At 32.4% G+C, this 15,287-nt stretch overlaps 1 protein-coding gene across 6 annotated transcripts; it reads left to right on the top strand.

The window, feature by feature from the left end:
• The first annotated feature begins 1,373 nt into the window (after positions 1-1,373).
• LOC123208854 (putative acyl-activating enzyme 19) lies at positions 1,374-15,158 on the top strand. Of its 6 annotated transcripts, none has more exons than XM_044626452.1 (17): positions 1,384-1,884; positions 1,958-2,365; positions 2,627-2,823; positions 3,193-3,393; positions 3,788-4,504; positions 4,618-5,288; positions 6,830-6,920; positions 7,001-7,087; positions 7,432-7,475; positions 8,622-8,730; positions 9,233-9,292; positions 11,675-11,759; positions 11,967-12,031; positions 12,634-12,693; positions 13,303-13,308; positions 14,535-14,644; positions 14,718-15,158. In XM_044626452.1, exons 1-17 carry the CDS (start codon positions 1,644-1,646, stop codon positions 14,944-14,946), a joined length of 3,381 nt encoding a protein of 1,126 aa, XP_044482387.1. In that variant the 5' UTR covers positions 1,384-1,643; the 3' UTR covers positions 14,947-15,158. The 6 variants fall into 6 exon arrangements, 4 of the variants coding, with proteins under 4 accessions (XP_044482387.1, XP_044482385.1, XP_044482386.1 ...); XM_044626450.1 differs by having other exon boundaries at positions 1,386-1,884; positions 13,303-13,347; XM_044626451.1 differs by having other exon boundaries at positions 1,387-1,884; positions 6,830-6,905; positions 13,303-13,347.
• Positions 15,159-15,287: the final 129 nt, after the last annotated feature.

Consider the following 15,287-nt stretch of genomic DNA (forward strand, 5'->3'; position numbering starts at 1 on the left):
ATGAAAGTAACATGTTATTGTCTTCGTTGGTGAAGATGAAGTGTTTTGTAGATGTTTACGAATAACATGAATATAAGTCTACATGTTGATAAGGGAATGAATTATATTCATATATGGGACACAAATTTTCTACACATTGAAGTTTGCATTAGTTATATGTGCATCATATTTGATGTGAGTTCTGTACGTGATCGACAGGACCTTAGGCCTTGGTGATATTTGTTGGGATAGCACGTAAATGTTGAATTGAGGTTTCCATAACATTAGTTAGGTTATGATCAAAACATACAATTGCCTCTCAACTTGTGATGTAATCAATTGATATGTAAGTACATGTTGACTATACATGGGATTGCTCATGGAGGTAAGAAATTCGATAACCAATAACAACTATTTTAGTATGGACAGTAACTATATCAGTTTGGTTAACTATTGTATTTCGTTCATCTTGGGTGGGTAAAGCATTTTGGAAGCATTTTTGGTGCAAGCCATATGAAAATGCTTGCTTTGGAAAAAGTAAACTTTATTGAAAAGTTAAAGGAGAGTTTTTTAGAAACGTTCTTTTTAGTGAAAAAAAATATAGATGTGAAAAATTGCACAAACTTAATTATGAAACTGTTCAAAGATATTATATGAGAGTTTTAAGTAGAGTCCAATAGATAAGTGTTCATGTAATAAGCCAAAAAATAATAAAACAAGAAATGAATAAAACATTTTTAAGTGATCCAGTTGCATGAGCAAAACTTACATCTATTATAGTATTATTTACTTTTTTTTTGATGTTCTCATTAGGAATAATTACAAAACGTGATGTTTCTGAAAATAATTTAGAAAATGTCTTTTGTTTTGGTTTTGGAAGATCAGAATGAGATAACAAAAAATCTAAAGATGAAACCCAAATGATCCAAAAATCCCTTCAATCTGTTTTTCCTTTTGCTCATATACTTTAAATAAGATGTTATCATCACCCATAGGGACACGGTGCTTGAAGGTTTTACTAAATTTGCATATATGCTTGATTAAAGTAATACGTACATACCATCATAATCATTACATGATTAAGTAAGTTGAATGCAGTTTTTATTGCTTTTCATTAAATATGATACATAATATTTGACCGACTCAATCACTTTTTATTTAATATGTATATGGAATAATATCTTTATTTTACATGAACTGTGATACAACTAATTTGACTAACAAGATGATGATTATATTGCTTCCTAGTTTAACAAATGAAATACTTTGCTTAATAATGAGCACGATGTCATGATTTGTTAGCACAAATATTTTCTTTCTTAAAGAACAATATACCGGCGTTATATAAATATATTTGTCTTAATGATGTGAGTCATCTATACCCTGTTAGCGCGAATGATGGATACAATTGTGTGAAAGCGTTAAGTTATTGAGCTGAAGATATTAATGTCTTATTTAATTATGACATAATAATGACATATTATGACAAATTTACCCCATTCCTCCCAAGATTTCTATTCTGCTAGTGCTACTGATTGATTCCGCATGAAGCAACAAGCTTGGCGTTGCGGCGCTGCCCTGTGTTCGATTGTTGTTTAAAAGCAGTTTCTTATTTTGGTCTCCTGATCGCTTGGAAGCAGAGAAAAAAAGAAAACCAAGTAGAAATGAGAGATAATCAGCACCACTGCTGCATATCTCACGCGTTTTTGAGAGCAGCAAAAGAAAACCCCAACAAAATTGCTGTGATACATGCATCTTCTCCTGGGAAAAATTTGATAAATTGCAAATATTATCCTTCAATTTATGAAGGAGACCGTTTTTTCACTTTCGCTCAGGTGTTGGCGTCCATTGATTCCTTCAGTTCTCGCCTTCGTCACACTCTTCATGATTCTGATGAACGTTCAGGTTCTTTTCTTAATTTATCACGAATGCCATTGTTTTTCTTTAATTCTAATTAACTATCTTGGTTTATCTGCAGGCAATAATTTATATACGCCAAAAATTATTGGGTTATATATGCCACCGTCCGTGGAGTATATAATCTCTGTTCTTTCGATTTTGAGAATTGGGGAGGCTTTTTTGCCTCTGGATCATTCGTGGCCACGACAAAGAACAATGTCGATTATTTCTTCTTCAAATGTTAGTCTTGTTATTGCATGTGGGTCTTCATTTGGTGAGCCAATTCATGAATCACATTGGCTTGTAAAATGTGGGATTTGTCCTGTGTTGTGTTTTTCCATGGAACAGATTGTTGAAGAGACAATTCGGCCATCAGAATTAAATTCTGCTTGGCATTGTGAAAGCCAGAGACAGAGATTATTCTGTTATTTGATGTACACCTCGGGTTCCACGGGAAAGCCTAAAGGCGTATGTGGCACTGAGCAAGGTAAACAGTTAGAGTTATTGATAAATTTTATGAATAATACATATGTAAACTCCTAGTACAGAAAAATTCACACAAACTCATATGCCATAAAGTGATTTGATAAATGCATGTAAAAAGTCAACCTAAGAAACATTGAAGAAAAATGTGGAAATAATGAGGTATGCTGCATCAGTTTAGTTTGTACTTTGTACATGTAGCACCACAAATTTTATTTTTCTTCCTTTAATTGATGATGCTATCTCTTTTATTGGTGATTTTAAGGTCTTTTAAACAGGTTTATTTGGATGCAAGACTCTTATCCCCTGAACGGAGATGAAGTTTTATTGTTCAAGACATCAATAAGCTTTGTGGATCACTTACAAGAATTTCTTAGTGCTATTCTTACTGCTTGTTCTCTTGTCATACCTCCCACTATGGAGCTGAAAACGAATTTGTTTTCTATCATCCATTATTTACAGGTACACTCAATACACTTTCATCCTTTTCCTATGTTAATTAGAGCAGTTTTATACATTCAAAGTTGGATGCCATATTTTAGTATAAATAAAACAACTATCATAGCTAGATTGCACATGCACCTTTAATTAGAAATTCTATGTAAAGGTGTAAGTCTTGAAATTTCAAAATAAGATATTTATTGTATGAAAAATAAGTGTTTTGCATGAAGTAACTTACCTGTGAAAAAAGTTCATCCATATGTGTTGATGTTTTGTTGTTTGTTTTTGTATGCAAGCGTGCAATTTTTCCTATATTACTTTCTAGTGGCATATTCTTTTACTTATGCTTTCATTCTATGGCTAAAGCTAAATGTTGAGTTTACTTTGTAGGCATATTCTATTTGTAGGCTTACTGCTGTTCCATCACTGCTAAGGGCAATACTTCCTTCTTTGCAAAGTCAACATGACTTAATTCCACGTTCATTAAAATTGTTAGTGCTCAGTGGTGAAGTTCTACCTTTATCCTTATGGAATATGCTATCCAAGTTACTTCCAAATCTCTCTATACTGAATTTATATGGGAGTACAGAGGTTAGTTATTGATACTCTTGTTTTAGAATTCCAAGAAAACTTATTGATTAATGTTTTTTTAATCTGAAAGTCTTCTAAGGATTTCAATATTCTTTATTCTCACTCAAATCTATCTTAGCCTTTATCTATTCTTTGCATTATATTATATGATTGTGCATTCAGTCCTTGAATGGATAGAATATTTCTTCATGTATTAAATATATTTCAAATGCTTCTTATTTGTTGCTTTCTTCTTTTTATTTTCTTTTATTTCTTTCATATGAGTTCTTAATGCAAGTCCTGGTTGTTTAAATTTAGGTCTTAAGAAAGATGTTGCAACCTTGTGCATCTATAGTTGAACATATATTGTGATTTAGCTTTAATTTTAAGTTAGCGTGATTTAGCATTTGTTTAGGTATCTGGAGACTGCACATATTTTGATTGCAAGAATTTGCCTACAATTTTGGAGACAGAGATGCTTACAAGTGTACCAATTGGTGTCCCTATTCCAAATTGCAATGTAGAGCTTGTTGAGAGTGATATTGATACACCTAATCAGGGCCAAATATATGTTGGTGGTCTCTGTGTTTCTAGCGGATACTTTTCTGAATCAACTTCTATGTTTTCAGAGTTTGTCAGGTTACATAAGAATTCCATATGTAACTGTCGTGTCAACTGTGGAGCCCATTTGTACTTCAGAACTGGTGATTTTGCTAAAAGACTACCAAGTGGTGACTTGGTTTTCTTAGGTAGAAAAGATCGTACTGTAAAGGTGAATGGGCAACGTATGGCTTTAGAGGAGATTGAATATACACTAAGGGAACATCCAGATCTTGTTGATGCTGCTGTGATATCTCACAATGTTCATGGGGAGCCTGCATTCCTTGAAGCATTTATATTGTTACTAGAGAAGGATAAAGCTAGGGAAATATGCATAGAATCTATAAAAAGTTGGATGATCAACAAACTTCCTTTAGCAATGATTCCTAGCCGCTTCATGATCATGGACTCGCTGCCTATGTCTTTTAGTGGAAAAGTTGATTATGCATCATTAGCGAGTATAAATGTCATTGGGCCTGCTCATGATGTCACCAGGGAGACCAAGAATAGCGACCTGAAAGTTATCAAAAAGGTTTGCTGTCTATACGCCAAATATTTTCCCAACTTTATTTATGATCAAACCCTTGTCATCTTTGTTGTATTATCACAGAAGAAAAACTAACTCATTTAGAATTTATTTGAAAGGCATTTGCTGATGCTTTGATGATCAAAGAGGTTTCCGACAGTGATAATTTTTTTAGTATGGGTGGTGATTCCATTGCTGCAGCACATGTTGCTCATTGTTTAGGGATCAACATGAGGATGATTTATACCTTTCCAACTCCGTCCAAGCTTCATATTGCTCTTCTTGAGAAAAGGGCATCATTTAATGTAGACATTGAAGCAGATGCTAATTGCTGGGTTGATCAAGAAGCTGATATAGGGAATGCATTAAATTCAATTTATTCCTCAAACGATGATCTACTTACACGAGGGTTGTTGATGACTTCATATAACGAAGATGTAAATGTAATTCCCTTAAAACGTGTGAAGGTGGATACAAATGAAGATGTCTCTCCAAAGTATACTGATCAAAAGGATGAGTTTTCATGGAATGTGCCATCATTAACCGTGCAATGTTCATTCAGTCGATGCAACAAGGTTATGTATGAAGAGAAGTTTAGGGGTACTCATACTTGTCAAGTAACCTGTTCAGTTGAAGTTCCAAGAGATAGAAAAGGTTATATGAAAGAATTGTGGAAAGTTCACTTGGAGTCTTGTGTTGATGCATCTCCAATTGTTATCCTTAAAGATTCAGATGTTTATCTCTTTGTTGGGTCCCACTCGCACAAATTTCTTTGTCTTAATGCTAAAAGGTAAGCTCCATTCTGTAGCCCTTGAAATCAATTTATGTATTTCTATACTCCTAAAATGAGATGCGTGTTTATTGCTATAATTAACAATAGATCTGATTCTTCATTTCTCTATCATGTGTTGTTGTGGTGGTTGAATCATGATTTGATTGCTCTGTCAGTGATGGTTATTCTGGATTTGCTATCTCCATTTTTTATAATTATTAATATATATGGTTGATGTAGACTTAAAATATCTAAGGATTGAGTATTTTTATTCTGAAATGAATTGGTTGATTTTCAACTGCAGTTAGAATATATTTGAATGACATGTTTGTTTTTACATTATGATATCTAAATATATATATTGATTCAGTTAGGAAATTTCTGAAAGCTGATATGTTTACTTATAAACACTTATAACTGAGTTAAATATTAGACAATACTCAATCCAGTTGTTTAAATGCGTGAAACAAAAAGCCTAGATATTTAATCTAACAACTTAAGGAAAAAAAAGGTTAATAGCAAAATTATGTTAACATTTATGTACTCAAAATTGAATACAATCATGTTAGAGCCAAGGATTTAGGTCACCTGCAAGAGAAGGGAATAGGGAGCAGAAGTGGCACACAGGGCAATTATGAAGGCATGGTCAGATTTGGGCATATGAAAACATGGAGACATGGAAGAATGAGAGTGAGATTGAGGAAGGAGAGAAGTAAGGAAACATGGAACATGGGCAAAACATGCATGGGCCATATGAAATGAACAAGCATAAAAGGCAGTGGAAGTGGAGAGAGTCTAGCCTCTTGAATGCTAGAGAAGCAAGGTCTTTTTCTGTATTTTGTTTTGGGAACTCTGTATCTGTGGTTTTTCATTTCTGTTGGTTGGTTTCATTCATGTGTTGGCTGAGTTTGTGGATTCAATTGGTTACTGGGTGAATATTGGTTGGGTTCCGAACATATCAACCCGTGATGTCCCAATTTAAGTGGTTCATTGTTTGGCAATTTCCAATGATCATCACCCTCTCATAGAACTTGAAATTGCTTTCTGATTCAAAATATTTTGGCATATGGACTTTCTAGGGAATTTCTGTCAAGCTATGCCTTATCTATACAGGATGATATGCCAAATGGTTGTACATGGTGTCTGTTTGTTGTCTCTTATTTATTCTGGAAAGTGTAGTTCTTATTTGTTTTGTATGCTTTCATAAGTAGAGGCAAGCATATATTCATGTTTGATGATATGACTCCCACAGTATCCTGTGTATATACTTTTTGTAGATTGTCATAAGCATCAATGGGTATGTATTTTATGCCTCAGTTGGTGCTTGTCTAACATTTTTACAAGTCTGCAAGTTCTACATTGATACTAGCTATAAAAGTTTTCTTTATGCTAAATTGTAAGAATTAATATTCATTCAGATAAAGGCAGGCAAGAGATTTATGTTTCTGTTAATGAATCTAATGTATTTCTAACAATGCATTTGGCATGAAATGTAGAAGCATTTGAGCATGATCTTCATCTTCTAACTTGAGTATTGTATTATCACATATATGGACTAGTGGTTCTGTTCAATGGGAAATCAAACTAGAAGGTCGAGTTGAATGTCCGGCTGCAATTGTTGGTGACTTTTCTCAGGTTGTTCATATTAATGTGTGTACTTTGCCATGTCGTTCCCATTTATGCCTAGCATTATAAGGGTTGTTAATATTTTCCATATGTGGTGGCTCTAGGTTGTTGTTGGATGCTACAAAGGAATAATATATTTTATTGAATTATCTAATGGCAATATATGTTGGACTTTCCAAACTTGTGGTGAGGTATGTTATGCAAAAGTTATTTCATATTTGCTTAATTTCTTATTTAAGAGGTCAATGTTCACTCATATGTGATTACATTATTCTTTTCTTGCAAATGATATGCTGTCTTCTGAAATCTGCAGATTGTAGCAACCTGAGAATGTGTATTATATTTGTGGTGGCCTAAGAACTACTCAAATTTTAATGATAGTTTCTGTGATTCAAAAACATGTTTTGAAAATGCAATATCTTTCTACTTTCTTCAACTCTCTAGCAATTTATTGCTTTATTCAATTATCATTACAAAATTTGTTCACTTCAACTGCTACTACTGTTGATGTTTATTACCTTTTCAACATTTGAAGGTGAAGTGTCAGCCTGTTGTTGATGTACCAAGACAATTGATTTGGTAATCTTTCTGTCACTTTGAATTTATCTTATGTTGGATTTGGAAGAGTGAACAAGTTATGCTCATTTGCGATTCCTGTTTTTGTACCTTTGGTTGAGATTAAGGGTCTCAAATTATCAGTTGTGGCTTTAAATAGTTGAAGTTTAAATTTCAATCATGTAAATTCATGCAGGAATAATGTTCTCTTCCATTTCATTTAAGAATTAATTATGATGTTTGACCAAAGATCTCACTACATGTTTTTATGGCCCTAAATATATCACCAACTATAGTCTAGCAAAATAAAGTGTCTTACATTGTCAGTTGTGGCTTTAAGCAATTGAATTTGAAAATTTAATTATGTAAATTCATGCAGGAATAAAGTTCTCTTTTATTTCATTTAAGAATTAATCATGATGTTTGATCAAAGATCTCACTACCTGTTTTCATGGCCCTAAATATATCACCTACTCTGGTTTAGCGAAATAAAGTGTCTTACTTTCTGGTTTATTTTATTATAACCAACAGAGGCACCCTAATCTAAGTGAAACTCCTATCATTATAATTTAGATCTATGTTTCCACGATTGAAACTTCTGTTTCTGTGGTAGAATTCTTATATGAAGATACAAAAAACAGTCTTACAATTGTAAGATAAGGTTGATGCATAAAGTTTACCACTCTTTCTATCCATTGTTGGTTATTGCGTGGAGATAGATAATCTTCAATGCAAGTTTGAATATATTTCCACACTCAATTTTGATTGTAACTCTATGTGCATAAACCTTTGTAGGACTAATTCTGGCTTGCATGGTAATACCTTGCATAATTGAAAGATGACATAAGACATACTGGAATATCCAAGATAACTCTCTTTGATTTTCTAATTTATGCCACATTATAGTTTCCTAGTTCTTTTTGCTCAGGCTTTCATTGAGAAGTTTATTCAGCTTCTCTTTGGTAATATTTCAAGCCATCTTCATATAAACTAAATGAGATTCTTTATTCTTCTGTCTGCATGTGGAATAAAAGGGTCATCAGTGTGTTGACATTGTAATTAGATTATCCAGTGCTAGGAGTTGTATCATGGCTAATCTTGTGCAGGTATAACTTCTAGCCAGAAATGCAGTAGCTTACTGATTTGACTAAATCTTTATGGTCAACGCAGGTGTGGATCACATGACCATAACCTATATGCTTTAGATTATAGAAACCATTGCTGTGTTTACAAGCTTCCATGTGGTGGCAGTATATTTGGGGCTCCTGCAATTGATGCGGTATAACTTTTCATTCAGTAATTGGTTGGGCTGACCAATTTTTTTATTTTATTCTTCTGCTTTAGACAATCAGAACAACATGCTTGATTCATCTCAGCATTTTACCGTGAATGGTCAGTCTCAGTAGCTTTGATTTCTGTCCTTTTTCATGAAGAAATGTAAAGTCATTATGTATGCTCAGAATCAGGTTTCTTTTAATCAACTATTTCTTTCTTCTGAAAATAAATATTACCTGGTTATTAGTTTTGAGTCATAAAACTTGATATACGTTAAGGTAGGATTGCTTGCTGAATGTTCCCTCTTGTGGATTAAATTATTTACTTATACCTAATTTTCCCAGTTTTTGGACCAACTTTGAGTCTTAGATGATATGACCATTCAATTATTATTTGATTTTTTCTGAATATTATTCATATTTCTATTACATTAAAAAAAAGGATACTGTAAATAGAACATTTCAGGTTGATAACTTAATCTAGTATGTTATTTATATTTTACGCAGGTCCATGAGGCACTGTATGTTGCATCTACTAGTGGTCGGGTATCTGCAATATCAGTGAAGGTAAAAGAGAAATTAATTAATTATCTTTTGTTTAGAAGATAGATTATCTTCAAGAAATTTGGATTGTTTCAAGTAATTGGACTCTGATAAAATTGAGTTGAAATGCCTGTTTTCTGATATGAAGTATAAAATTGAATACAATTAGGAGCTTGAGTTTCTTCATACCCTTGATTGAATTGCATGTATGTGTGTGTGTGTGTGTGTGTGTGATATTAATTAAAAATAAGAGGGACTCATTTAATATTTTGTAGGGTAACAACTGATATTAGGGGTCCCATATGTAGTTTTCGATATAATTCTGTTGCACAGTACACTAAAGGATGCCAATTTAGATATAAATTTGTTATATACCAATTAAACTCCTAATATTCATTATTAGTTTATTTTAAACCCTGCATAATGTCACATAAGTATCTAATGTTTCTCATTGATATCACAGATCCCAACTTGTGTCAACGTAGGACACTTGAGGGCTTGAGTTTTTTTAATACCCTTGCTTGAATTGGGTATATATATGTAATATTAACAATAAAACTATAAATATCCACTTTGATTAAGTGATTTTGAATTAAGAATAAAATAACATCTAATCACGTAATGATACACATAAGTGTGTATCCATTTGTGTACTAGAAATAAGTACATATAGTATTGCTCTAATATTAATGAAAATAAGAGAGACTTATGTTGTATTCATAAGGTAAACATTGTTATTAGTGCCCCTATTAATAGTTCTTGAAATAATTCTGTTGGTTATGACACTAACTGAAGGACAATGATTTGCATATAAAATTGTTAAATATCAAGAAGACCACTAACATTTATTATTAGTTTATTGTTACCCTACATAATGTCACATAGTATTTAATATTTTTCATTAACATCATATGTACCTAGCTTGAGTCCACCTATGAGACTCGATGGCTCAAGTTTCTAAATACTAGTGTTTCAGAAAACGGGGAATTTCTCCTAAGTTTATAATTCTAACATTCAAACTCATTTTCTTTTAAAAAATAAGGATCATTCAAGTTAACCTGAACACTGTGTTAGTCTAAATAAAATCTATTTATGTTTTAAACTAATGCAAAAAATATGAATTCAGATAATTGATAATTGAACAGAAAGGAAAAGTCTTCTAAGAGATGTAGTGTTAGGATCCATTTGGTTTATGATGCAAAAATAGTTTTCAAAAATCAATTTATAATTCAAAATTCTGAGTTATGCCTGTGTATTTCTAATTTGTTAATATGTTTGATATATAATATATATAAAGTTAAACTGCTTCTAAAAGCTAAGAGCTTCCTGGCACCCCAAAATAAATAAATAAAGCTTAAAAACTATAAGAAACCAATTTTTTTTCTATTTTTCTATTTGATTTATATTAGTTTGTTCGATCATAGTCAGAACATTTTTTTTCAAAAACAGGTCAGCACCATTTCAAAAAATATTTAAATACAATTTATTGTATCTTTTGTTTTCCTAAACAAAATGTTTAGATCTACGTTGTGCAAGCTCATATAGATTGGACATATTTGACAATTTGAACTCATTTTTTGCTATGTAGTTTGCTGAGAATAATGTGAAGTGTGTAGAGTTAGAATAAGAGGAAATGTTGAAAACAGAATTAGTTTAAGAGGTTGAAGATGAGAGCAAAATTGAACGAAAGTTAGATGAGTAGTCAAATATGAATGGAGAGAAAAATTGTTTGAATTATTCTGACCCCATTTTTTTTTTCAAACAAATCAATTTCCCTTAATCTGCTTACACAATTCCTTAAGCCTTTTTGCTGTTATTACCATCACCGGTCCCATTGCCTCACCAACTCTATAGAAACTCTGAAAGAAATTAAGACATATTAATTCTTTTGGAATTACAAAGTCAACAAGTTATTCAACTGTGAAATAAAACAGAAGTTAATGTGCTAGAGAATGAATTCATAAACCCTGTTTTTCCATTTAGCATGAGAAATTCTATTAATTTCCTTGTGGTCTGCTTTCGTACTTGCCAATCTATGCAGTCAATTGAATGTATCATTTGGAGATAGCTGATACCAGGATTAATGTGATATCATGTAGATTTGCTGTTGCATGATTTCAGTGCAATGTAATATGACGGTTGTATACCAAAAGTTCTTTGTATGCTAGCAATGCATGAATTTAGGTGTATTTGTTCTTGGCAATTTTTTGTAAGCTTTGTATTGCACTGTTTTGCTTTCACATATGACGTAATCATTTATATCTTATGTTGATTGTTTTTCAAGTCTAAAATTGGAGAATATTGTTTAACAGTTCATGCAGAAAAAAATTCTTTGTTCGAAGATTCGATATATGTGATAGGCTTGTCAATTTTGATGGTTAACTTGGGCTATTTTGGAAAATGTAGGGTTCACCATTTCATACATTGTGGCTGCACGAGCTAGAAGTGCCAATATTTGCTTCTCTTACTATCACCTTGCCAAATAGATATGGTATATGTGTGCATTTGAGTGTCTCTTCTTGTCATGGCTTTAGTATCTGTGTGAAGAATCATTTCGTAAACAAAGGATCTGGATTATTCGTGAATTCTTTTTTTTTTCTGATAAAAAATAACAAAATTTTGAATATCGTGTATGTGCTTTGTGGCAGTTAAAAAAATAAAGAAAATTTTTAATATTGTGTACATGCTTTTGTTGCAGTTATTTGTTGCTTGGTTGATGGACATATAGTTGCAATTGATTCAACCGGATCCATTATGTGGAGGGTATGCATCCTTTTCCTGGTAGTCCATTGTTTGTGTGACTTTGCTTCACAAGCTGTAGTTTCTCATCGACATCATGATGAGAGCTAATTTGATGTCAATCACTAAGAGAATATAAACTTACTTTCCACTAGTCTTATTTATCACAAGTTATTGATGGAGGAATATCATACTTTGTTCTTTCCTGCTTTCTGGGTGGGCTAGATAGTCACTTTTAAAATTTGAACTTTGTTGATTGGTTTAGATGTGTACTATTTTCTGTTCAATTGATGGATGATATTTTCTGTACACTTCATGCAGTGCCAATGATAAATTATATTCCTCCCCCCCTGCCTTTGTTTCTTGTTCCTCTTGTCCGAACTGTTCATTCTCAAGTTCATGTCTGACATAATTAATTCAATTTCCAAGTGCTGTTTTCGGATTCAAACTTTGTGGATGAACAAAAACACTTTGGATGTAATCATTATTTTTCTTACAGTCTCTTTTGCTCTATAAAATGTATTCAAAGCTTCCTTGTTAAATTGGGTTTACAGAAACGTCTTCTTTTCATTTGTTTTTGTCCAAAAGTTATGATACTTATTCCAATAAATAGTTTGTTCCTTCAGTGTAGGACTGGTGGTCCAATTTTTGCTGGGCCTTGCACAAGTTTTGCCCTTCCTTCTCAGGTAAAACATTTTCTTTAGGTATAATGTTGGAAATTATTATTATTTATCAAGTTATGTATCTTTTTCACTTTATTATTTTATCTTATGCAACAAAGCCTAAAGCTCTTAAAATAAAAATGCCTTTTCTACCATCAAATATGAACTTGTGTCAGCATGTGAAATGGGAATGCGATTTAATGATCATTTCCTGAGATTATCTATTATTATCTGTCCTTAAAGCTGATGACACATTTGTAGGAGACCTTCATTTTTGCTGTGAACTATTAACTTGTGTTGGCATGTGAAATGGAAATGTGATTAATTATCTTCCCCTAAAAGTATCAATTATTTGTTATTAAATCTGATAGAGTGGGAGACATGCATTTTCAAAGCATTGAATCTGAATAACTGATGTGAAATTGTGATTCTATCTGGAATTTTTAAGAAGATGATTTAACTCCCTTTTTTCCAACTCAGGAAAACATCGTAATGACTGAAGTATCATGATAGTCTGCCATGCCATGATGTTTTATAAATGCTTTCACAATATGTCATGTTGATACCCAACTCATGAAGCATGGATTACTAAAATTTTGCGTTTTTTGAAATAATGTCTGCTTATATCTACAGATGCTGGTATGTTCCAGAAATGGAAGTATATACTCTTTTGAATCGGTATGTAGATTTTTGTATTAACTTTTCTCAATGTTGATTTTTTGTGTAGCATAACAATTAATGATTTCACTTTTTTGATAATCACCTACTTATGTATTCGAAGAATTCTCGTTGATTCTTGAACCATGGAAATGAGTTTGATTTCTGCTTATAGGCTACTGGTTTATGGGAACATGGTACAATGATGTTTGATTTCCATCTAATGATCAAATTTTATATTCTGCTAAATCAGGTTTTTTATTTTTTGTGTACTTGTTCACATGGTGTCAGTTCCTTGAATTTGGATTAAATTCATTCGAAGAAACAGTTTAGCAAATATTTTTTTGCTTCTGACAGGAACTTGGATTGGATTGTCTTATTTTTTTTATAAGTTTTTGTTATATGAAAAATTCCAATTTATTGTTTCCAGTTACAGCACACATTCGAAAAACTTACAATGATTTATCCTAAGGCTTTTATTGGTCATCATCATGATTATTATATTTTTAACAAATTTTCTATGATGTTGAAATTGCAACTGCATAAGTCATTTGAGTCATTGTCATAGCTGGTCAACTTTTAGTTACCATGTCTCAGGTTGTCTATATCATATTTTAGTGTCATGACTTTGAATCTAAACATACTTATGGATCCCTCGGATTCCCATTGTACTTTGCCAGGCTCTTGCCAAATACTTAGTTACACCAGGTCCTCCATTAAGTAAAAAACACTTCCATCACTTAAAGAATCCTTCTTTGTAATTATAATAAATATTTAATAAGGAAAATTAGTGTTTTACTGTACTGGCTTTTGGTTACCAATTTATGCATCTTGACTGCTCATAAGTTCATAGAAGGTTTGGGAGATTGCCAAACATAATCACTGTGCGGCTATTTATTGACTAAGAAATCACAGACTTAATCTACTACCTGTTCCTTAAATCTATCAATGGGCTCCCAAGAAGCACCATAAGTTGCCTCTTCTGTTCTATTTGTACCCTTTGTATCAAGTTATATATCCATTATCAGGGCAGAAACTACTTGCCCATTCTGTTGAAGCACTGAATTTGTAAAGGTTTGAAGGTTTTGTTTCATTTTTTCTTTAAAACTGTAATCCAAAGGTCGGTATTTAATTATAATTATGATTAAACATGTTTAACAATGTTACTTAAAAAAAACTAATTTATGTTGGGATGTTATTTGCTTCAGGAAAAGGGAGATCTGCTTTGGGAATTTAGTGTTAAAGATCCAATAACAGCATCTGCTTATGTTGATGAGAACTTACAGTTGACATATGAATCCTCCCCTTTACCTAGCAGGTAAAGGAATTACATATAAAGCATACTTATGATATGATATTTATTTAACTCGGTGATCGTCTACATTTTGCAGGTTGGTTTGTGTATGTTCTAGCTCAGGAATTATACATATACTTCATATCAATTTAGATGCCACAGGAAAGGAAAATGAATCTAGAGAGATGGTGGAGGAATTCGCAACGCTGAAGCTGCCGGGAGAGATTTTTTCTTCGCCTGTGCTGATCGGTGGCTGGGTTTTTGTTGGTTGCAGGGATGATTACTTGCACTGCATTAGAGTTTGTGTCAAACCTGAATCTTATTAGAAGAATAAGGATTTTCTGTACTTAACTTTGCCCAATTAATTCTTTTTTGTAGCATAATTTAAAAAAGAGGGTTCAATCCAAACATAGAGTTAACTTTCGTCTGAAAGATGCCCAAAATAGTTGCAGCTTTGGATCAACTCTAACTTTGAATTGGGAGGCCTTGCATCACAACACTCCCACAAATATGAAGATCAGCTGAATTTTTATGTCAATTGTTGTTAATTTATTTCCTAATTTTAATAGAAATTTTAGTTAAAAGTCTTCATCTCTATAAATAAATATAGAGGATGGTACCAGTAAATTTGGGTCATGAGCAATTAAAATTATTTAAACAAATATAA

Source organism: Mangifera indica, chromosome 2 (genome assembly GCF_011075055.1).
Source record: "Mangifera indica cultivar Alphonso chromosome 2, CATAS_Mindica_2.1, whole genome shotgun sequence".
Classification (NCBI taxonomy): domain Eukaryota; kingdom Viridiplantae; phylum Streptophyta; class Magnoliopsida; order Sapindales; family Anacardiaceae; genus Mangifera; species Mangifera indica.